We start from the raw sequence: 23,294 nt of genomic DNA, 5'->3' as shown, positions 1-23,294 counted from the left end.
GCCAGATAATGTAATGAGCCACCACATGCGGCGTCATGCTGCGTTCAAAATACCTCGGAACTGTGGATTTTCCGAATGCTGCTAAACTCGAACGAAAATGCTGCGTTCAGAACCTTTCGAAACTAGGATATCTCCAATCTTCAAGGCAGTTTAGATTATATTATAAACAAGCAGAGGACAACTGTTTCGGGAGAACACAAACTCGCAAACTGAAACCAAATTTAAAAAAAAAAAAATACTGCAAATGTAATGTATTGTATCACCTAATTCAGGCCTGTGTGACAATAGTGTTCTCTGCTCAAGACAGAAACTTCTCAGTTCCAATGGACACCTTCATAAATCCCTACTGGACATGCCAACTGAAATTGCTAAATGGAAACTGCATCCTTTAATCAGACAGCCTGTAATAGAACCTCTGCTCACATGGCTCAAAAAAATTAACAGCAACTCTTAGTAGGCTGTCGGACAAGAGCAGAACACGTTACATTTTATTTTTCCTTTTTGTGCTATTTATGTTAAATTGGCATTCCATGAAAATAGCTTAACTACCCAAAGTAAGGTAAAGATTATTTTTGCACCACTTTTTGCTGAAGAACGAGTACCCTTCATAACCACTCCCATTTGGGTACCTTGCAACCATACCCTTTTTGCTGTTGCTCAATGAATCACCCTTTGTATAAACTATAACTTACATTAATTGAAAGTTGTATTTATGCTGTGTCTAATAAGCTAGTCTAGATCATTTGATTTAGTGTTTTCATTTAAATATTTATCTACATCTTTGTAGCAAAAATTAAATCTCAGTATGAGCGCACGCCCCCCACAGGCAAACACTTTCAATATGGAGGTGATATTTCATTGCCCACAGGTAAAAAAAAAACTGTCTCCTGTATATTACGTGGCACAGCAATGGGGTGATAGAACAGGAGCTACTGGTGCTGCCTCGGCCCAAAATGTACATCACCATGGAGCTGGCCCACTCCCATCCCTCGGGGCCCACCTGAGACCACAGAAGACCCTGAAGCAGAAACAGATGGAGACACAGGTGCAAAACTTTTGCCATTGGTGTCCAGTGTGCCAGAAGACCGTGCCAAACCATCCCCCGCCAGCGTGGACCTGGTGGGCCTGCTCCCGAAGTCTGCCAAAGGACATAAGTACATCCTGGTGCTGATGGACTACGCATCCTGGTACCTATAGGCGGTCCACTCAGACTATGTGCACCAGGTAGCCCGTGATCTGGTGCTGCTGTTCTACCAAGTGGGGATTCCCATGGATATCCTCACTAACAATAGGCCCCTCTTTGTCTCCTGGCAAATGGCAAACCTGTGCAAGCTACATCACCTCCAAACTTCGTCTACCACCCGCAGACTGACAGCCTCATAGAAAGGTTCAAACCCTGAAGAGATCGCTGCAGAAGGTGGTGGATAACTGGGACCTCGTGCTCCCCTACATCCTTTGCCGTCCAGGAGGTGCCACAGGTGTCCGCAGTCTTGTCCCCATTCAAGCTGGCTCTACAGGGCCTGATAGATGTAGCAAAGGAGTCGTGGGAGCAGCAGCCTTCTCTTCACCACTCACTCAGCAAACATGTCCAGGAGATAAGGGAGTGAAGGTGGGGACAAAGCTCTTCACCACTGGGGTCCCCAGGGATCCACAGCGGTGCAGATTCAGCACCAGGGCCACACTAGGCTGCCAGGGAGAGTGGGGAAGGCCACTGATCACATCTGCTGCCCATCTGCAAGCGTCTTGGCAAAGCAAAGGTGAGCAACAGCAGAGCCAGCCCAGCTAGAGCTCACACTCTTGCTTTGTTTCTGTGCAGAGTCAAACCAGGAGGCCGTGTAAAGGCTGCCAGGACGGCTGCATGCCTGCACCTCTCCCCACCTGCACCCTCACCAAGGCTTACATGGAAATTTCAAGGAACATTTTGAAATTCCTCCACCAGCACTGGGCAGCTCCTTCAGTGACAGGCTGCTTCACCCGCGGTGTGTGAAGGAGAGGTACCGCAGGTCCTTCCTTCCCACTGCTGTAAGACTTTACAACCAACACTGCTCCCAGTAGACCACACACACACCGAGACTGACAATTTCACTCATGTGCAATATTGAATGTATACCAACTGTGCAATATCAATATTTCCCTATGTGCAATAATGTGACTTCAATAACTGTTTACTTATTTATTTATTTATTATATATTGCTTTTTACTGATGCCTTTTTTTTTTTACTTGCTTTTGCACTATCCCCTTTGCTGCTGTGACACCATAAATTTCCCCGTTGTGGGATTAATAAAGGATTATCTTATCTTATCTTATCTTAAACATTTTGGACTTTTTTGTTGTTTATTATTATTTTATTAGTATTTATCAAAATGACTTATAACTCAGATTACTTATAAATTATAACCCTTTTATTTTATAAGAAATCTGAGTAATATTGATCATTTGGGAGATTTTTCAGTGACTGAAGATGTGAAGCCACAGCGAACCCATAAGATACCGTTTATGTAAATCAACAATGTCTCATAAATTAGCAATCAGAATGGGAGGATGGTGAGCAACGAATATAGGGTTTGGTTTAAGCTAAAAAAAAATCTATGATTTGCCAATACCATTCTGAGATTTGGTAACATGGCACCCTTACTAAATGGTTAATGTTCTTGATTAGAGCTCCCTTACTCTAATAGTGTAACTCTAAATAGTGTACTTAGACAGTAACAAAACTTGACAGGGCTGCTTCTTCTGTAATGTAATTCTGGCTAAAATGTTGAGTTTTTTCCCACTTTATTATTAATTAATTATTAATTATTGAAAATTAGTGCCCAGTTTCCAACTTTGATTGAAATATTAGTAACCTCTCGATAACAACTTGTAATTTGGTACAGATCTTTTAATATTTACACTGTAATTACAAAAATGAGGGAGCTGAAATCTGAAAGCTTACTATAAAAAAAACATATGTGGCAACCATTGTATGTAAAGTCCAGGGTATGAGGGTGATTAATTCCATAGAGAGGGAAATGGAGAAGAAGCAGGAGAAATGTTAATAACTTCACCAGTATTTTGAAAGGCTTTAATCAGACACAAGGTTATTGTAACTGCCAGCAGCATAGTGTTGAGTCTCATGTTGGTGGCAACAGTGGATGGTAAGAATTATGAGGATTTTTCTTACAACTGAGATTACGCAAATAGAGATGCAGCATGTTTGGATAAACATCTGAATGCTGGACGTCTGGATGCTGTCAAAAAAACATGAAGTTGCTGTTAACCATCATCACTGTTGCTATTAATTTGTTCCTTTACTTCCTTTTTTTCCATTACAAACATCTCCACCCCTGGAACTTATTTCCTATATTTCACAATCTTGTATCATTATGTAATTTACCCTCTTTGTGTCTTCTCTAATCTAGCCTACACATATCAATACATTTCCAGTAATTGCAACTTTCTTTTTCAATATCACCTGCTTTCAAAACTCAATAGTGGCTATAAACATAATCCAGTCTTTTTCAAAATTACAGTTCTTGTGCTTGTCTAATTTACATGGAACCTATATTTTTAAAGTCTTATTCTTTTCCCCTGGTTTCCACAATGACAATGATGCTTCTCCTCTTTCTCCTCCTCTTTCTCCTCCTTCTCTGTGGCATTCATCATGCCTCATACATTGTTCACCCAGCTTCCCTTTCATTATTTTCCAAAGTCTGCCATATCAGTAAGCTACTGGTTTATTCAATGTCCTGGGTCGGCTTCCCATCATCAGCAGGCCCATTTGGAGGCAGTACAAGGCCAATCAACATCATGACATTTTATAAACTGAGCACATCCTGCGGTGCTGCACCAGGCACTGAAAACAAAGCCTACACAATTCATAGAGTAATTATATTAGTGGTTCCCAAAGTGGAGTCTGGGGGCTACGAGGCATACCTGAGAATGTTCCAGGGAGTCCTCAATAAAGTAAAGAGTGGTGTTAATTTCACTACCATTTTATTCCCTAGAGATTTGCACAAGAGAACGGTTCTCCTAATTAGAGGCTTCACTCTCCTCTGTTATGCCACCTAGACAATTATGTCATTCTGGACTCCCCCTCTCAAATGGGGGAGCCTGGGACAAGACCTTAGCACAAAAGGGGGTGCATGGCCTAATGGATCTCTTATTTGGGGGTCCTTCACATGAAAAGGTTTGGGAAGTCCTGCATTACATCACCTCTCTGCTATTTTGGTAGGAAAACAGGTTATTTAAAGACAGCCACAGTCTGGCAATGTGCCACATTGGAAGAAAATAGTCTCATGATCTTGCATGTGTTTTCGTGTAAGCATGAAATGTTTTGAGCTCATTTGCTCGCTCAGGGAGTGAACGTTCAGTCAATCAGTGAAACAGAAATCTAAGCCACATGATACCAAAGTTCTGTGAGGGGAATTTGTGCCATTGTATAAAAAGACTATTCACTTGTACTTTGCACTTTGACAGTTTGCCATTTTTGTGTTGTAAACCACTTTGTAACATGTTTTAAAAAGTGCCATACAAGAAAAGTTATAATAATACAAATAAAAGCATATTAAGTTTGCACACTGATGAACAAATCAGCAAATGACCATTTTTAATCATATTTTTATTGGAAAATTGTTGAAAACAATGTAAGCAATAAAAACATAGGCATTGGATAGAATATGGCCAGTACTCAAGCTTAAACTGTGTCCCTACAGAGTGCCTTAAATACCAAGCATTGAGTTTGATTTCTACATAGGATAGCTAAAAATACATATCACACTTTACTAAATTGACTTTATAAAATGTCACTGTACAATAAAGGTTCAACAAGTGGCAAATCTATACAAACATACTGTAAAGAAAACCAATAACTAAAACTATTAAGACAAATTAAAATATTACAAAATAAAATAAATTCACTTTTTGAATATTTGAAGATTACTGTAAGCTCCAAAAGTCTAAACATGATGATTTGTAAAACTGAATACATGAACAGGAATTCATATATTATGGAACTTCAAAAATATACAGGAGTTTAATGTGTTTTTTAAAAAAGGGCGAGTGGCATCTCTCACAGCCGCCAAATGGTATAAAATTTTGAAGTATTTAAACATTTCTCATTGATAGATGACACAACAGAGGCATCTTCTGGTCCATTAAAGAACTGCACATAATGGACTAAGTACAGTGTCTCTTAACGATGTAGTTTCCAATCTAGCATCTTACAGCATGAAATTCAACTGATTACTTTGTGAAAACAGATGACAAGATGTGTCTATTCTCTCTAATGTGGATATTGTGCAACAAATTATCTACCAAGTGTTCGTTTTTAGCAACTCAGGCCAGCAACAATTGTACAGGGAGTCCACATCAGTAACTTCCATGCATGAGGAAAAATAGCATTCATACAAAGAAAAGCCAAGCTGTAAAATATTTACCAACAGTTACAAAAATATCAACATGAATAAATTAATTTCTTCTACATTTCTTCTACTGCCCCCGTATCTATCCCCTTTATTTTCCAACGAAAGGAAAAGAAACCTGGCTAACGCATAGAAGGGTTCTTGATATCTGAGGCAAAGAAGCCCTTGTGTAGGTCTCTGTGTGTCCTTCACCACTCCAATGAAGTGTCTACCTCTGCCCATTTACCCAGCAAGCATCCATGAATAGCCTAAGTGTAGAACAGTAGTGGCAATTCTTTTTAGAGCAATTATGAAACTGATAGCAGACTATTAGGAAGCCATCTTGAGAAGCTCGTAAAGTGAAGGCCCCAACTGCGAGCCTCCTGTTAAATCCACTCAAATCTTGACTACAGTGGGTCCGGACAGCAGGTTATTAGGCATCCATCTGTTGCATGTGATATTATGTACCAGCTAGCGTCATGTGTGAGACAGAAGGGTCCCTCATAGCAAGCTTGCAAGGCTGGTGGTGGGGCCATTCTGGGCTTGGATCTGGACAGGAGGAGGGCCGTCGGTCCACTGAAAAACAGACAGAAAGACACCGTAATTATGGTAATCCAGAAAACAGACGCATCCAAGGTAAACAGAGCAAGTGAGAAATTGTCAATCCAGTCAGGAAGTGGAGTTACAAGTGATAACGGAGAGCAATGATGTGTAAACTTGGAGAAGCGATGTAAGCTGTTGTACATACACTGATGAGGTTATGCTCAGGGAGGCTGCAGGCAGCAATGTGGTCTTGCAGCAGCTGCTGCGAGAAGTTCTGGTGCATCTGGGCTGCTTCATGGGCATCCATGGTGTTCCCCAGAGCTTTGTTCAAGTCTACAAATACAACACATGGTCAAAACCTTCCTTCAACTACAGCTTGTTTATCTTATTGGCATCATAGATTTTGTGCCACAAGCCGAAATGTGATGGAAAATCAGGTCTTTTGTCAATAGTGGTCAGACAATCCTGTGCTTTCATCCAAGTGCTTACAAACATCCAAGTGCTTTATGTACCTTTCAACAGTGCTGAGGACCATAGCTGAACAGACATGTCAGGGATCTTGCTGGCCAGCTGCATGGCTGGTACAACCATGTTGTTACTTTCCTGAGGAGAAGAGGACAACTTTTATCAGGGAACGAAGCGGTAGAGAACATCACAGACCAGTGAATCTGGCGAGCATCGCACATCAAGGGGGGAAAAAATGACAGAATGAACAAGAGATCTACATTCTCTGCATCGCTTTGAAAGTTTAGTTAAAAATATACTTGTCAATAAAAAATAAGTTGAAATGGAAGTGAGACAAAACAAAACTGTTCTATAAATGTTTGAAAGGACGCTGTAATCCGGTCTTGTGCCTGGGAAGTAATCACAGCAGTGTTTGAACCCGATTCATGGTTTGGCCACAGAGTGAAAAGTGAATGTCAAGTCAGCTTTCGTGGGGACTTAAGACAATAGTCAGGTATTAAGTCTTACTCTGTGGTTTCCCAGCACATAGAAGATGTGGCCCAGCAGAACCAGGGAGCAGGCAGTTAGTCTGTTCAGGTCCTCAGCGTTGGACATCTTCAGGGTTTCTCTCAGGAAACGTCTGCAACACAAAAAGAGAGAAAACCTGTAATATTGAGGACATACAGGGCACCAGCAGGGTTAACGCCGTGGTTGGGGGCAAGATTGCAGCGGTCGGCATTTTCCCTATTCATAAATGGGGTTTACCGCCTCAGTTTTACCCCTTACACTATTTTGGCTCCACCACCTACTTCTGAACATTTGCATCATAAGCGATTCATAAAAGCACACCGCTGCGCAACAATACCACTTGCTCTGGCAAGGCAGTATGGTTAAAACTGATTATCTATGTTAAAACGTTTCATAATAAACCAAATATCAATAAAAGCTAGGTTGTGTTGTGTTTGTGTTTCAGTGCAGTCCTTGGAAACAGGTTTACCATATCTTTTCCCAACAATTTTGCCTAGCATGACACGAGCTCTTCTCTTAATATACGGAGTTCTGCTGCCGAGAACTTCGGCTTTCTTTGCCTTTCTGGCATATCTAGTTTGTGATCCATTGTGCTTGCGCATGGGTGTGGATGATCAGGGGGGTGTTTAATATGCAAAACCTCATTTACATATTGATTTTCATTGGCTTTCACTTGGGCCACCATGGACAATAACATGTAAAGTATCTCTGCAGCAGCAACATTATGAATCGCCTCAAATTCCTGCGCTGCAGAGTTAGTGCTGCAGCAACGCTGTTACAGCTGAGTTTTATGACTACAGATCACAGTGTGGTCGATACCTTCACTTTTCATAGAAAGTGTTCTGAATGCATTTACATGTGAGAGAAGAAAACATCACTTCAGGGTGTGTGTGTGTGTGTGTGTGTGTGTGTGTGTGTGTGTGTGTTTACACAAAACAATGTATGATTTGCAGAGTCCGTACTTGGCCTCATTGTAGCGTCCTTGGAAGAAGGACAGGAGTCCCCTGATGTAGAAGGCTGCAGCACGTAGACAATGGGAGCTGGATCAGAAACAGAGACAAGTGGTTCGACTTAGATTGTACAGTAGTTTAAAAACAAAGTATTTGTATTGTATAGATATATTAGCCTAATTACACACTGAGAAAGAATGAAAACATGCACTGGTGTTTGGCGTTGTCTTATGCATTTTACCTGACTGGGAAGTTGTGGTCTGGGTTTATTCTCTCTAGGAGACTGTACAGCTGGAGGAGTAATGAAAAGGAAATGAGTTGAATGGGTTTGCATATTAGGCAAATTCATACTTCACTCTGAAGTCTCATTTGTGGAAAAAAAAAGGAACAGGGTACATTCCCTTCAGCTGTTCATGCTAATTGTTTCTGTGGAGTAGTCTATGATATGTGTGAATAAGACAATCACACATTTGTCCAACTGCCGAAATCATCTCCATGAAAGCTGAATGGACGACTAAAATCACTGTGAAAGCAGGTGTGAAGTCCAACCACAAGAACACTGGGTGTTATGTACACTGGAGGAAAGCAAACACGTTTACAAAAAAGTGAACGTGGTGGAGTACACAACAAGGATGATACACTCAACTACTGAAAAAGCTTCCACTAACCACTTCTTGCTGAAGTAGGAATGCCCCTTAACTCTTATGGATGGATGATGAAACAGATGAATGTGTACTCGTTAAAAAACAGCAAGTGAGTACAATGGACCAAAAAAATGCTGGCCTCTTGGATGGACATTATTTGGTCCTCTTGGTCCAGTCTACAAATAGTAGCAAGAGCAGATGTAGACATTTGGACTCAACAGGAGAATGAGCAGAATGGCTAGTGACAGTTGGGGGCTGAACACATACACAAGGGAAACAGGGCACATATGCAGCCTGTCACTGGCAAATTGTCAGAAACTTGCACTGTACTTGTGTTGTACTTCTAATTCTGACCAAGGAATCTACAAAAGTTCACAGCAACAGATTGCTTGATTCTGACAGTGCCTGGATGCGTTGAATTATGGGATAACCTATGACATCAAATCAAGAGGGTGTCTTATTTATGCATCTTGTCTATTCACAACTATTTTGAGATAATTCTTTTCTTCATTGTTTTACTTCAAAGATGTGACCCGTTATTATTTTAAACTAACCTCCTGGTGTCTGTTTCCTTCCCTGATGTAGACACTGGCCAAGTTGGTTACAATAAATGTCCATAGCTCCTGGTGCGTGGTGAGCTGGAACACAAACCCCAATTAGCACATACAATACAATACAATACAATACAATACAATAAAGAGAGAAGTTCCACTGCATTTGAACAGATATTTGCAGCCAACTAGGCACTCACCCGTAAGGCTGTGGTAAACTGTGCCTCTGCATTATCCATACAGTTCACTGAGATGCAATACAGACCCTAGGGAATGAAAAGGAGATGTTTTACATGTGATCGTTATAGATGTCAATTACTCACTGAAATACGGATAGGATTTTTAAGAGCTTTTTTCCCCAGGGTTTCAGTTTTAGGAGGTACTTTTTTTTAGGAACTGGCATGCATTTGGTAGAAAGATTACCACTGTCCTGCTTTTTGGTGGGTTATTATAGTTTGGGGTTTTTCATTAGTTTTTATTTTTATATCGTTTTTCATTTTTATTTCAATTTCAGTTCATTTTAAGTTAGTTTTCAGAGCGGGTTTCATAGTTTTTTTTTGTTTTTATTTTTACAAATGTTTAGTTTTAGTTTAGTTTTGATTTAGTTTCAGTTCTATTTTTAGTATTTTTGATAGGGGTGATATTTTGATAGGGGTGATATTTTTTTTTAAGGTATAATGTTATGTTTGCAACAGACTTTATGTAATACAAAAAAATCAAATTATTTTGAACATTTATTTACATAAACTTTTTAATACATCCTTAACCAACTTTAAATTTGGGACCACTTCAAAAATCTCCACCCAAAATTCTGTTTTTTTACCCTACACATAAACTGAAAGACAAAAACTAAAAACATTGCTTGTGTATTTTGATTACATTTTAGTTCGTTTAGTCCAGTATTATTTTTTTCACAAAGTCCCGTTTTTATTTTTGTTTCCATATTAAGTTTACAACAATGTTTTTTAACATCTAGTTTTTGTCTTAAGTTTCAGTTCACAATAATAACATTGGTTCCTGATCACATCACTGCCAATGCACACGCCTGCATGCTCAGTTGTACACACGAACGGTGAGGTTGAAAATACTCACTAATAGCGTGTGAAGCTGGGCAGCGTGGTTGGTGAATAACCTGGGGGACTGTTGGCACAGCTGACACACCTGGGAGATCTGGAAGGACAGAACAGAAAGTCATCAGTGTTCACATTCATATGCTGTTCCTCATTTTATTAATAGATGTTGCAAAAGCGAGTTTCCAGGTTGCTGCACTTGAGGACTTCTACATTCTTGTGGTGCCTTCACGGCCTGAGATATGGCTGTATCTTTTTCACATGGCTCCATATCAAATAATACTGAAGATGATACTTCAACTCAAGAAATGACCATGGATACAGCAGCAATGTACCTCTTGTAATGCAGTAGCCTTGTGACCTGTGACGAGTCTACACATGATGATGTGCTCCAGTAGAATGACTTGGAAGGTAGAGAGGATGGGGCTGCAGTCCAACACTGGAACAACAGACAAAATGGAGAAATAGCATATGAGCAAGCGGTGTTAAATATTCAAGCACTCTTCAGCCCAAAAGCATGGGTCCACATTGCAGCCTCACTCATAGTAAATGATTTTTGGGAAATGCACAGGAAAAAGTGAGATAACTCACTTTTTAGTTTCTCAAGCTGCATGAGGGCCTTGTCTGTGTACTTCTGGGCCTTCTCCAGATAGCCTGCCTGCATAGAGTGCATGACCGTCACCTGTAAAATGACAGAATATACATTTAGCATAGAGAACCAATTAACACAGTACTTCCTGATGCAGTCAAATGAGTATGTTAAAAAAAACATGCTCAGTCAACTTTCCCAAGAAAAAAAAAAACAATACATGTGGGAGACGATAACTTTCTGGAGCTTTCAGGTGTCACAGAAGGATAAGTGGCATTACCAAATATACGAGGACACACATGTGCTCCTTCGGCAGCCAGTGGAAGAGGTCTGCTGGGTTGGTGGGCAGGATCTCGTCGTCGTGGAGCGTAGAGATCGTCTGGATGCACTGCTGCAACTGCTTCAGACACGGCTTCACACTCTTCACCTGTGAAAAACATGACGATATATCCTGTCTCAGGCTACTGTATACTCTCATCTCCTTTGTTTCTGTACCTAAGTTTCCAATAAGTTTTTAGTTGTTTTTGACAGCTAGATATTTAAATGGGTCCGTCATCCCTGTGACCATTATAATATCAATATGAACCCTCCTATGCTGATCAACAATGCCCCCTACAAGTTTATGAATGTCATGTCATTCTCTGCTTTTCTTAACCCTGTCAGACTGGATTTCATACCTGTCCAGCATCCAGGTAGTGTGTGACCTGCAGGACCAGGAAGAAGACCCTCAGCGACTCCTTCTGGATGGGGTTTCCCTGCCAGTTCTCCACGATGGTCCCGCACAGCGTGAGCAGAGGATGCACCTCCCCCAGCTTCCTCTCCATTAGCAGCAACTGGAAGATAAGAAAACATCGGCACACTCAGTATGTGTTAGAATTTGATGTTGTTTTTAAATTGTTTATTATTAGATTATTATGCTATTGCTGTATATAATAATGTAATGATGATAAAATAGAAAAGACAAAAAAAGAATGTGATGTTATTGTGTTGAAAGAATGAAAGCGTGGTGATTGTTCATACTGCCAAATAATTACCATTATTTACCATACTTTTACACCATAGTTACCATAATAAATATCCATACTTGAGCATGGTGAGTGGAAACAGTACACAAAAAGGTATAATAATACAGGTGCCAAAAATGTTTAATTTTTTCATTCACAGAAAAGTCAACAGAAGACTCACCATTCCTTTACTAAGGAGAAACAACGCCCTGTTAAAAAAAAAAGCAGAGACATCAAGACAGATTCTCTAACATCAAGTTCTTCCAATCAACCAATATATAAACACCATGTACTACAGCTGTATTTGTGGTTTACTAACACCGCCACTAAAAGCCTTGTGTGGAAAAAAAAAAGGTACCTGGTGTATTCTGAGCCCACTACTCTGGCGTACTCCGCTCCAACACCCAGCAGGTCACATGCTGACACCAAGTCTTTCTCCAGTGTATGCAGTTGCTGGAGGAGATAATAAGGCAATAAGTAATAAGACACAAATCAATTGAGACTGCTATTTTGACACAAGAGCCTGGTGAAATCTTCCAAAGACATTAACTAAGAGAAGCTGTGAGCAAACTGGAGTCAGAAAAGTTTATTACACCAATACCATCTTATGGTTGTTGTGCATCTCTTTTCAAAGTACTGCTAGCACTGCATATGAAAATCACCTGAGTGAGTAAAGCAATGCAATACAGTGTCTGTGCTCATAGGGACATATGTATACTAATACATACCGCCAATTGGAACAGCAGCCTGCAGTGCCAGTAAGGTGTTTGTTGTGAGATCTGGATGGCCTTCCGCAATAAGGGTTTTGCAGAATCCACCAGGTTCTGAAAATGAATTAACAGGACCAATATTAAATACTAATCCGCACTGTTTGCAAGTAGCATAATAAACTTCACCAGCCCAACCATTTCTTTCTGACACCATGACCATCTCGTTAGGTGTTACAGAAACTACAGGTGACTGCAATAATTATGTAGAAAACGTTAATTTACGAAAACAAATGTATTTCCAAATCCAAGGCTTGCAAACCAAACATTTCATAAAATTATAGTTGGGTTTACCTGTTGGCAGAAGAGTTCTGACAAAATACTGGCAGCCTCAAATTTGACATCTTCAAACTGAGGGACCTGCTGAGATATAAACCACTGCAAAAAGAAATGAGATTTAAAAAAAAAATCATGTTAGCGGCGTCATGTTGCCAGACGTGCATTCACTTTTAATCAGCAACTTTTCCATAAAGCGCCTTAACTACTTGGCTAACACCAGTAAAGAGCGAAAGCGAGCGACTCGGATATTTAATAATAAAACGGCCGACAAAACGGGATGCTAACTGAATCTAGCATCTCAACTTCTCTATAAATGTAACTTTCGTCATGGAACAGCTATTTTAACACTTCGCCGTTACTGATTCCGCTGGCTGTGGCCTATGCCCATCCCCTCCGCTGCCCCATCCCCGCTCTTTCCCAGAGCAACTGTCCCTCACCGCTTTCTCCAGGTGGCTCCGGGCTAGCTCGCTGTTCTTGGTGTGGTGGTAGAGAACCGAGCCCAGCTGGAGGTGCGTCCGGGCCTCGATCCTCTGCGGGGGCTTGAACTGAAACACGGCCTGGAGACAGTGCACACAGAGTCGGATTTTGGGCGGACTCGAGGTTCTGAAATGCTCTGCAAAACCGAGAAGGGCGAGGTACCAAGGCTCCGGGGCCTCTACGTTTGACGCCATTTTCCCCGACAACAACAACAAGTTTTTCAGCGCTATGGCGAGATTCCAGGGTTGCCAGGTTACGTCGCGTACAACCCTCGACAAAGGTCTCCAGAAGCCCCAGTCGTGTCTGATACTCACTCTTTTTTCATTTTTTGGTACAATTTTCATCCCCAGTGAGGAGAATTCACTTGTAATCATCTTCAAGCAAATGTGGAATTATCATGGATAGGACTTAGAATTAATAACTTGTTTGATACGGGCCTTTGTACCAGTTGAAATTAGTTTACAGAAGAAGTGCATCCAGAGCAAATACTCTGTAATTATAAATTCAGACACTTTTGTGGGTCTTTCCTTGTATATAATATATAATAATAATATATAATGTATATAATAATGATTCCTGAAACCAGGATAAGCCCATATTATGTTCTTGTCAAATTAACCCCCCACCACACACACATTTAGCCTATTACAACTGCACTGGCAGGGCTCCTGAAACCAAGTTAGACAGAACTGTCAGAAATTAACAGTTGAGGTCCTCTAACTCAAACATTTTATTTTCATCCCCATTGTAGAAGGCTAGTTGCTCAGTGAGTATGAGGGAAATCGCACTGGAACACGAAATGAGCAATCTAAATAAAAAGGCATTTAATCACTGCAAATATATGACGGCTGATTTGGTCAGTATGCCCCAAACTGGCAACCCAATGTTGTGGCAACCCTCGCGAGATTTCATCATAGTAACGGGATTTGTTCATGGTTATTGTAGTCCAAAATACAAGCATAGGTTGCCCTCGATCTGATAAGCCCTTGAAAAGCCCAAATAATCTTGTGCGCAAAACCAACCAGCAACTTGGAGAAGAAATTCGTCGCAGACGCGTCTAAAAATAGGCAACCTTCTCCTGCAGCGGCGGGCACACCTGCCGTTTCCAATCACCTTCACAGAAACGTCAACAGCGTGAAAGACGTGCAGACACAACACAGCGTGTTGCAAGACAAGAGCGATTGACCAGCTTCCAGTGGGCAAACAAGAAGTGTGCAAGAATCTGGGTTGGACAAATAAATACCAAGAGGATTTTTCAAACACGGATTGCTGTCTTTTTTAAACACGGAGCGAGGTAACAAATGACAGTCTGTTAACGAAGAAATCATCTTGATTTAGTAGCAATACTTGCCACAGGCCTGTTTGATTATTCTGATTTTAACTATATGGTGCGCAGTTTATTTCTTTGAGGTGTGGCCTTTAAGTTATCGTCCACATCTGTTTTAGTTAATTGACAAGTGGGACAATTTGAATATAATTAGGCAAAAAATAACTCTGAATTATACAGTAAGGCTTCCAATATTGTATCTTCCTGTATTGTAATGTGATACCATGTTTACAGTGCAGGCTGCTTGTGTATTGTGGCAGTGCGACATGGCGTGCTGTTGTGAAATCATGTCTCTTTAATTGTCTCCACTTCTTTTCCTTTTTTTTTTTTTTTATTACATTCTGTTGTCTTCTGCAGAGGTTCCCTGTCTGTGTTGAGCTGAATGAGTGAGTGACTGTCTGAAAGCCTGATTATCCGTCAAAGGCACACATGGCCCGCCGTGTGCACGACCACCAGAGCGCCCTGCCAGTGGCCCAGGACACGGTGCTGCCTCTGCCCCCGTCCAGCCATCCAGAGGTGAGTGCTGTGCCTCTCCTGACCCTTACTCCATAGACGTTTGTCCCAGTTATTTTGACAGAGATAGCGTGGTATGCAGTGTGTTTTTTTTAATTCAAGTTGTTACACGTCTAGAACATGTCTGATGCTGTTTGAAACACTTGCAGTAGTTCTAATGTGGTACATTGTGGGTAAATCTCCCATTGGACTTTGTATTCACTAGTGTCCTGATATTATATTTACAGGCTATAGGGAGGTGTGCCCGTCAAACACTTGTCATTCACACTATATTTCCCACTATTATAGGTTATGCATTGTAAAAAAAACAAAAAACATTTAAATTCTTTTTAAATTGCATTTTTAATTAATTTTAAAAGCAGTTAAAAACACAGCCTTTGTGCTACAGATCTTGTAATTTTTAACATTACCATATCAGTATGATTTCATGATACTGTTCAACACTAAACCACACTGTATGGCTCTCGGGCTCTCAGGGCTATTATGGGGCTGTTGTTGAGCGTGGAGCTTTGCTGGTACATGCTTGCTTTGGAGTACATGCCTCTGCCAGAATGGTGCTCTAAATAGCAGGAAGGTGCCAGCAGCAGCCGGCCAGCTCAGCCTGTCTTCAGTTTACAGAGTTATAGGTGGCATTGACAGAGGAGACTCATGGCAGCTGGTTTACTCTAGCACCATAGAATGTTTTTTTTGGATAACATGTTTTCAAATGATTGAAAGTTTATCAGCCATTTACAAAGTTTTACAAATTTTCAGAGTACAAAAAAGAAGTTAAGAGAAATGAGCTGCTTGTGATTAAAAGTTTGCTGAATGGATCCCTGGACCAGTGAGGTAGCTTGGGGATGGCGTGAAATGCAAAATTGGAGAGTTGCTATGTCATTCTCCGCCATAAATACTGCTAATCTTCCCCTGAGCAAAACACCAAACACTCAACTGGTCCCCTGGACAATTGGACAATTACCCAGAATAGAAGAATGTAGTTGTTTTGGTCAGCGACTATATAGCAAGGTGTTGCTGAAAAACAGCAGTTGTCCTCAGTCTGTAGCTATATGCATATTGGTAAATTCATTGTGTGTATAAATAATATTATACTGTGTATGTAAATGAATAAAATCCTAACCTGTTTCCTTAATCTAGGTCATTGAGTTGTAAAAAAAAAAAAATAAAAAAAAAAAACACCAGTCAGGACTAAAACCTGTTGTATGCATTACAATACTTGCGAAAGACCATGTTTGTTATTCATGCCAAGCACTCCTTATCAGCTAGTGAGACTGTTTATTGGGTCCAACTTGCCCATCCAGCTGAACACACACACAAATACACACACACCCACACACACAGACTTGGACGCACAGCTCGGTGTTATCTTATCTCTTGTGATTCTGACATACAACAGTTGAGTCACTCTGGCTCTAAGCCACACATGCAGATTTTGCTGAGCTATGTCAGCTACTTTGTTGACGGATATACATGGGAGCACTAGTGCTGATAAGCGTGTGTGTGTGTGTGTGTGTGTGTGTGTGTGTTATATGCTTGTGAGGATCAAACATCCCCATAAAGAGAGAAAAATTACTAAAACCCTCCTGACTCGGGACATTTTATTGGTCCTCACTTCCTCACTGAGCTTGAATTAGGTTAGAAATGTCCGCACAAATCTTGCAACACAAATTTGTGTGTGTGTGTGTGTGTGTGTGTGTGTGTGTGTGTGTGTGTGTGTGTGTGTGTGTGTGTGTGTGAAAACAGGACTTCAGGCAGAGATGGACGGTGCTGGACTCCCTGCTGTGTGGTGCGTTTGCTGGAGCCGTGGCCAAAACAGTCATCGCTCCTCTGGATCGAACCAAGATCATCTTCCAAGGCAAGCACAACACTCCATAAACAGTATGATATACAAACGCATAATCTAGAGGCTTTCTGTAAATTTGAATTGAATTCTGTTGTTGATGTTTTTACAGTAAATCATACATGTAACAGTTGGAGTTTGCACCAACCGATGTAACAGTGCTTAACTAGCTGCTAATCCTCTTAGTAGATGTTTAGCCTACATGTTGTTTAACTCTTGAGTTTCTCTTTCTCCCTTTTATCTGTCACAGTGTCCTCAAACAGATTCTCTGCCAAGGTGAGTTCAGGTCTCTATCCCATCAATAATAAATCTGATCTAGATGTACCAGATTTAGTACTTGGCATAGGCAGCCAGCCAGGGCAAAATTGAAGGGCTTCAAAGTAGACTAGAACGTATCTAGTATATCTCTACTGTAGTATTATTGAAGATACCAGCAAAATGTCAGTATCAGTGGCAACATTGCATTTGAGTTCTGAATCAGTCAGTCTCTCACTCACTTAATTATTTACTCACTCACTCTCTCATCCACTTACTCACTCAGTCACTCATTAACTTACTCAGTCTTCTAATCTTTACACATCTGATTTTACACGTGACTATATAGCAGGAATATCTTGAATTTATGATCGTTAGGAAATAAAAAGCTAAATGTACCACTGCACATGCTGTCCTCAGGAGGCCTTCCGGCTCATCTACTGCACATACATGAAGGACGGGCTGCTCAGTCTGTGGAGGGGAAACTCTGCCACCATGGTGCGGGTCATCCCCTACGCTGCCATCCAATTCTGCTCCCATGAGCAGTACAAAAGGTTACTGGGGAGCCACTACGGCCTCCAGGGCAAGTGAGTAGAGGCTCCTTACACCACAGCAGATGCAGTAGTTGTGATAATTTACATACCAGCTCTGTACAGTCATCTGTAGAAGACACACAGCTGAAATGACTCAATTATTTAACCAGCTACTTCATGTGTTGGTGATCTCTGCTACTTGTTCTGACTCGTTTAGTTTGGTGATGGGTGATTAAAAAATCACCAAAATAATCATGGGCAGATGATTTCTGATTTTTTTTTAAGAAACTTACACTACCAGTGTTTGGACACACATTTTTCTTTCTTTCTTTTTTTTTTTTTTTTTTTTTACAATTTTTCACATTTTAGAATAATAGCAAAGACATCAAAACTAGGAAATAACACAAATGGAATTATGCTGTAACCAAAACAGTGTAAACAAATCAAAACTATCTTATATATTAGATTCTTTAAAGTAGCCGCCCTTTGCCTTGATGGAAAGGCAAAGGCTTTTGAAAGAAACTCATACAAAGGCATCAACTTCACTATTTATATTTGTCTAAAAAACTAATTTCAAGCATTTAAGCATACGCCTTTAGATCAAAATGGCTTTAAGATAATGAAAAACATAGTACTTTCAATCAGGTGTGTCCAAACCTTTGACTGGTAGTGTACATTAACTATATTTTAATCACATTATAGTATGCACTGTTATATACTACAGTATCATAGACCCACAGACACTCATGCTAACATGTAATTGAATCTGTGTTCTTGTTTCAGAGCTCTGCCTCCCCTCCCTCGCCTCCTGGCCGGCTCGCTGGCTGGCACCACCGCTGTGATGCTCACCTACCCTCTGGACATGATGCGAGCCAGGATGGCAGTCACTGCCAGAGAAATGTAGGCACCCACCTACTGTTACATTCCCACAACACCCACTGCTAAGCGCCAAGGGATCCCCCAGTCTCTAGTCCCATTGTGTTTATTCCGATTACAGTAAAAGGGACAAACGTAGAGCATGGCAGTTAAATACACTAAATATCACAAATTTGCCACATCACATGAGTTTGATATAGAAGGGGATATACAGTATATATCCCCTTCTACTCTTAATAAAAAAAAATACTGTACTAAATAATATAAATAATGTAAATAATGTACTTATTGTAAGTTGCTTTAGACAAAAGCGTCTGCTAAATGACATGTAATATAAATATAGTGTACATAATATCTTACCTGAGGCCCTTTTCCCCCACAGGTACAGCAACATCATGCACGCCTTTGTGCGAATCTCCCAGGAGGAGGGTGTGAGGACGCTTTACAGAGGCTTCACCCCCACCATCCTGGGTGTCATCCCATACGCAGGCATCACATTCTTCACCTACGAGACCCTCAAGAAACTACACGCAGGTACTGATCATGGTTCTTGAGCTTACATGCCCGCATTCAGTGATGATCTGTGAAGTCGCTTGAAATGTAAACGGTATCTCTGTAAATTTCCGTTCTACTACACTACCAGTCAAAAGTTTGGCATTTTTCTTTATTTTTACTATTTTTCACATTTTAGAATAATAGCAAAGACATCCAAACTATGAAATATCACAAATGGAATTATGCAGTGACCAACAAAGTGTTGAACAAATCAAAACTATTATATTTTAGATTCTTTAAAGTAGCCGCCCTTTGCCTTGATGGAAAGGTAAAGGCTTTGGAAAGAAATTCATACATATTCATACAAATTTCAAGCATTTAAGCATAAACCTTTAGATCAAAATGGCTTTAAGGAAATGAAAAACAGTGGAATCAGGTGTGTCCAAACTTTTGACTGGCAGTGTATATACTGTAAATGATCCTATTATTGACTATTATTGATGCAGAGGTTCAACTCTTTCTCTGACATTGTTTCCATCCTTCTCTCCAGAAAAGACAAAGAGGTCCCAGCCATACCCCCACGAGCGCCTGGCCTTCGGTGCGTGCGCCGGCCTGATCGGACAGTCGGCTTCGTACCCGCTGGACGTGGTTCGTCGGCGCATGCAGACGGCCGGCGTCACCGGCTCGACCTACGGCACGATTCTGGGCACCATGCGAGAGATCGTCACGCAGGAGGGAGTCGTACGCGGTCTGTACAAAGGCCTGAGCATGAACTGGGTGAAAGGGCCCATCGCTGTGGGGGTGAGCTTGACCACGTTTGACCTCACACACAGCCTCTTGCACAAACTGCACCAGATGGGCTGCTTCACCCACTAAATCAGCAATGGAGCGACAGTGACAAAAATCACGGATGAGACCGCCATGTGGGAGGCGGTCAAGCCAGTCACCGAGAGACTTTGAATGTACAGTATGGCAATAATAACCAGTCTGTCCACTCTGCAGGACTGTCCTGCTGCACTCTCCTTTTCACCTCACACAAGGATTCAAGGGAGTGTGTGTGTGTGTGTGTATGTTGACATTGGGATAGCAGATCTATCTTGTACACAGCTGCACAGTATCGAAAGATTGGGTAAACGCACAAGATTCACACTCATCGTCCCTAGAAGACAATGTCAGCTGAGTGCGAAGACAAAAAAATAAGTGTCTTTAAATGAATTGTTCACAGGCATTTATCGCAGCTTTGTCTTGAGGTCATGGTGCTGTCACGATGGCAGAAATGCGTGGATAAGGACACTGGTTGCTTCATGATGGATGCGTGTGGAGAGTTTTGTTTTGTTTTGTTTTTTTGTTTTGTTAATACAATAATGGACGCACAATTTTATCTTCGGCTTTCTTTCAACTAAACGGTATCGGGGAAGAAAACAGTGTTTTAAGAGAATTTTATTGCTTTGATATGTTTTTATTTGATTTTGATGGAAATTTTATTTTTACTTGAATTATATATTTCAGCTTTCTTTCTTTTTGATTATTTCAAGCAGCCTGATCGTTTAGGGTTAATGCTGTGTGGGTGTAACTCGCTCAGTCATTCTGAATCAAACTGAGTGTTGGCATTAACGCTTGACGTGTCACCTGATACCCGTCGCTAAGGAAGTGATTATGCAATGGTTTACGTTTTAATTCTCCATTTTTTTGAGGTGCCAAGGTGGAATGAATGGAGATGGATGGAATGAATGATTGTGGGTCAGGGATCATGTCAGCAGGACTGCACAGTTTCACTGTCGTTGTAAAGCACTTGAGTATTGTGGTGAAGTTTTATCATGTCTAACATGTGGAGGCAAATCAATTATATGAGAAATAAATCTATACATATTTCAGATATTAAAATATGTTCATATTATCTAAGATATCATTTATATTTCTTCCTGTGCTCACTTTGTTGTGGAGCTTCTGTCTGTGATGTTCATTGCCTTTGCTTGATAGTGAGGCACTGTTCACTTGAAAAATACTGTTATGCCAAAGCACTCACCTTTATAACTCTGAGTTTTATGTGAAATAATGAGTAATCATACTTTCATTGCTAACCTAAATTTCTAAAATGCAATATTTCCAAAGATCTATACGTTTACTGTTGTTTCAAGCAAAAATTACTACTTGCAATAATAAAGGTGTCTTATCACTACGCTGAGCAATGAGTCCATTTGTCCACATGAGGGAGCCATGTGACAGGCAGAGCCTGTCTCAGCATCAGGGACATTGACTAGGGGCCTCAGAGAAATTTGAATTTGAAGGCTGTATTAGTTACAATAAATATTTACTGGCCAAAGGACAATTTATCCCTACAATTGTACAACCACTGCTTGACACATTTTGTTCTCTTTTGTGTACAGATTTTGGTTTAATTACGTTGCTGCAACATCACAGCAATTTAAATTCTGTGTTTGGCATCTATTCAACTCAGGCCATTTGCCAAATTTGAAACTCTTAAATAATCTAAGTAGAAATAGATGGCACTATCCAATATATCATACATAAGAATATAAGTGCAATATATGACATATCAAGTTGATTAATCATTTCTGAACTGCTTGGGTTTGAGAGCCCAGCCCGCTCAGTAGTTCCAGTAGGTGGCAGCAGTCAGCAGCTGCTGGTCTTCTCTGAGCACCAGGAGCATGATGGAGGTTAGTTAGGGCTCTGATCACCTCCTGCCCTGAACTTGACCTTCACTCTGCTCACTGTGACACTTTTACTGCTCTGTGCCAAGTCTCTGTGATTCTGTGGAGTCTGTATGCATTTCTGTCTTATTTTCTAAATGCTGCAAAAGCTGTTTGTTTTGCTAAACGAAATTTTTCAAAAAATATTAATTGAATGTCAGTGATATCGGTGAATATCAGTTCTAAAACAGTATAAAGACTAATCACACACCACAACATTGTATAAATATTTTATACATTTTTATTCTTTTTTAAGTTTTATGCACAGATGTTCTGAAGACAAAAACATTTATATGTGGACATTGTGACAAAGAAAATTGAAATGAGACACCTTAGCTCAAAAATATTTTTTGTTGTTATTTATATAATATCTAATTAAAAACCATTGATAAAAGAGCTCAATAACACACTCGATAGCAGAATTATTCCCAGAAATAAGAGATGATCTTGAAAAACCCAAATCTTACATTTTCATTTAATCAGAAAACACGTGAATGCCGTTAAAACTTAAATCATTTTTTCCTTCAGATATTGAAATCCTTCTCTGTCGTTCACTGTTTCAAATCTACTACATTTGATTTGAACAAATAAGATATTTGAGTGATGCACAGCATGCTACAGGAGTGAGTGGAGTGGTTTTGTTTCTGCTCATCCTGTTTCTCTGCACTGGTCACTGCGCATGAGCAGTGAGACTGACTCTGAAGCGGAGGTGACTGTGTGCCCCGTCTGTAGCGCCGCCTCACCCCCTTCCACCCCCTCATCCTCTGTACCAGCGGCCGAGTGTCGCCTCCTGAACTTCATGACGGAGCAGCTGGATGGAGGGATCCTGCCCTCTGCCTCCCGCTGTCCTTCCATCCCTCCATCCCTCTTTCCATCCCTCCATCTCTCCTCCTTTCTGCCCATGACCTTGACTGTGAATTGTGGGATACCCTGCCACCCTACAGTGTGCAGCCACCCAGCCTGGTATTGCGACAATCGAAACAATACCACTGGGCGGGCGATAGCATGGTCGGAGGGCGGGTGCCTGAGAGGAGGAGGAGGAGGAGGGGGAGGAGGAGGAGGGGTGAGAAGATGCTTCTTGAAGGCGCGGTTGCCATAGGTAACCTGGATCTGTGCCAAGAGAGGAGAGCGATCCATTTGCATGTATTCAAATCTTGCATGAATAATTCACTTTGGAGCCCCTGCTGGAACATTGGCAGACAATAGCTGTTCACACACACACACACACACACACAAATGTATATGGGTGCAAACACGCACGCATACACACACACTCACACACGTACACGAACATACACAATCCTCCTCCCAATCCTGTGTGGGAAAGGTGAGGAGGTTATGCTGGGAGGTACACAGGAATAATGTCTTGCTCAGAAATGAATGTGATTCGGACGTGTAAAGACAGAAGATGCATGTCAGTGTAATATAATTTTGCACAAGAAATTTCAATGCTCTTCAAAACGTTCAGTTCTGGTCGGATGAGGCCCTGTTTTCCTTAAACACAATAGAACGCTGCAT

The 23,294-nt window shown here is 40.9% G+C and overlaps 2 protein-coding genes across 2 annotated transcripts; one reads left to right on the top strand and one right to left on the bottom strand.

Moving 5' to 3' along the window:
* Positions 1-4,588: 4,588 nt before the first annotated feature.
* LOC139645713 (MAU2 chromatid cohesion factor homolog) lies at positions 4,589-13,423 on the bottom strand. The gene is made up of 18 exons (XM_071521515.1): positions 13,190-13,423; positions 12,768-12,851; positions 12,435-12,530; positions 12,065-12,159; positions 11,888-11,915; positions 11,380-11,535; positions 10,983-11,129; positions 10,705-10,795; positions 10,449-10,552; positions 10,136-10,213; positions 9,244-9,309; positions 9,047-9,130; positions 8,090-8,139; positions 7,861-7,938; positions 6,899-7,010; positions 6,439-6,529; positions 6,132-6,259; positions 4,589-5,959 (listed from the first exon to the last, which is right to left on the bottom strand). Exons 1-18 carry the CDS (start codon positions 13,421-13,423, stop codon positions 5,885-5,887), a joined length of 1,797 nt encoding a protein of 598 aa, XP_071377616.1. The 3' UTR covers positions 4,589-5,884.
* A 786-nt stretch (positions 13,424-14,209) lies between these two features.
* On the top strand, positions 14,210-21,245 carry LOC139645722 (mitochondrial coenzyme A transporter SLC25A42-like). The gene is made up of 8 exons (XM_071521526.1): positions 14,210-14,523; positions 14,914-15,072; positions 16,810-16,921; positions 17,157-17,182; positions 17,582-17,748; positions 18,478-18,594; positions 18,953-19,104; positions 19,616-21,245. The coding sequence occupies exons 2-8, from the start codon at positions 14,986-14,988 to the stop codon at positions 19,939-19,941; spliced, it is 987 nt and encodes a 328-aa protein (XP_071377627.1). The 5' UTR covers positions 14,210-14,523; positions 14,914-14,985; the 3' UTR covers positions 19,942-21,245.
* Positions 21,246-23,294: the final 2,049 nt, after the last annotated feature.

Source organism: Centroberyx affinis, unplaced genomic scaffold, assembly GCF_046629955.1.
Source record: "Centroberyx affinis isolate AG114_WGS23_722 - 3 ecotype Tasmania unplaced genomic scaffold, CSIRO-AGI_Caff_v1 ptg000893l_1, whole genome shotgun sequence".
Classification (NCBI taxonomy): Eukaryota; Metazoa; Chordata; class Actinopteri; order Beryciformes; family Berycidae; genus Centroberyx; species Centroberyx affinis.
Note: the sequence above shows the minus strand (reverse complement) of the source record. Positions and strands in the feature narration are given on the sequence as shown.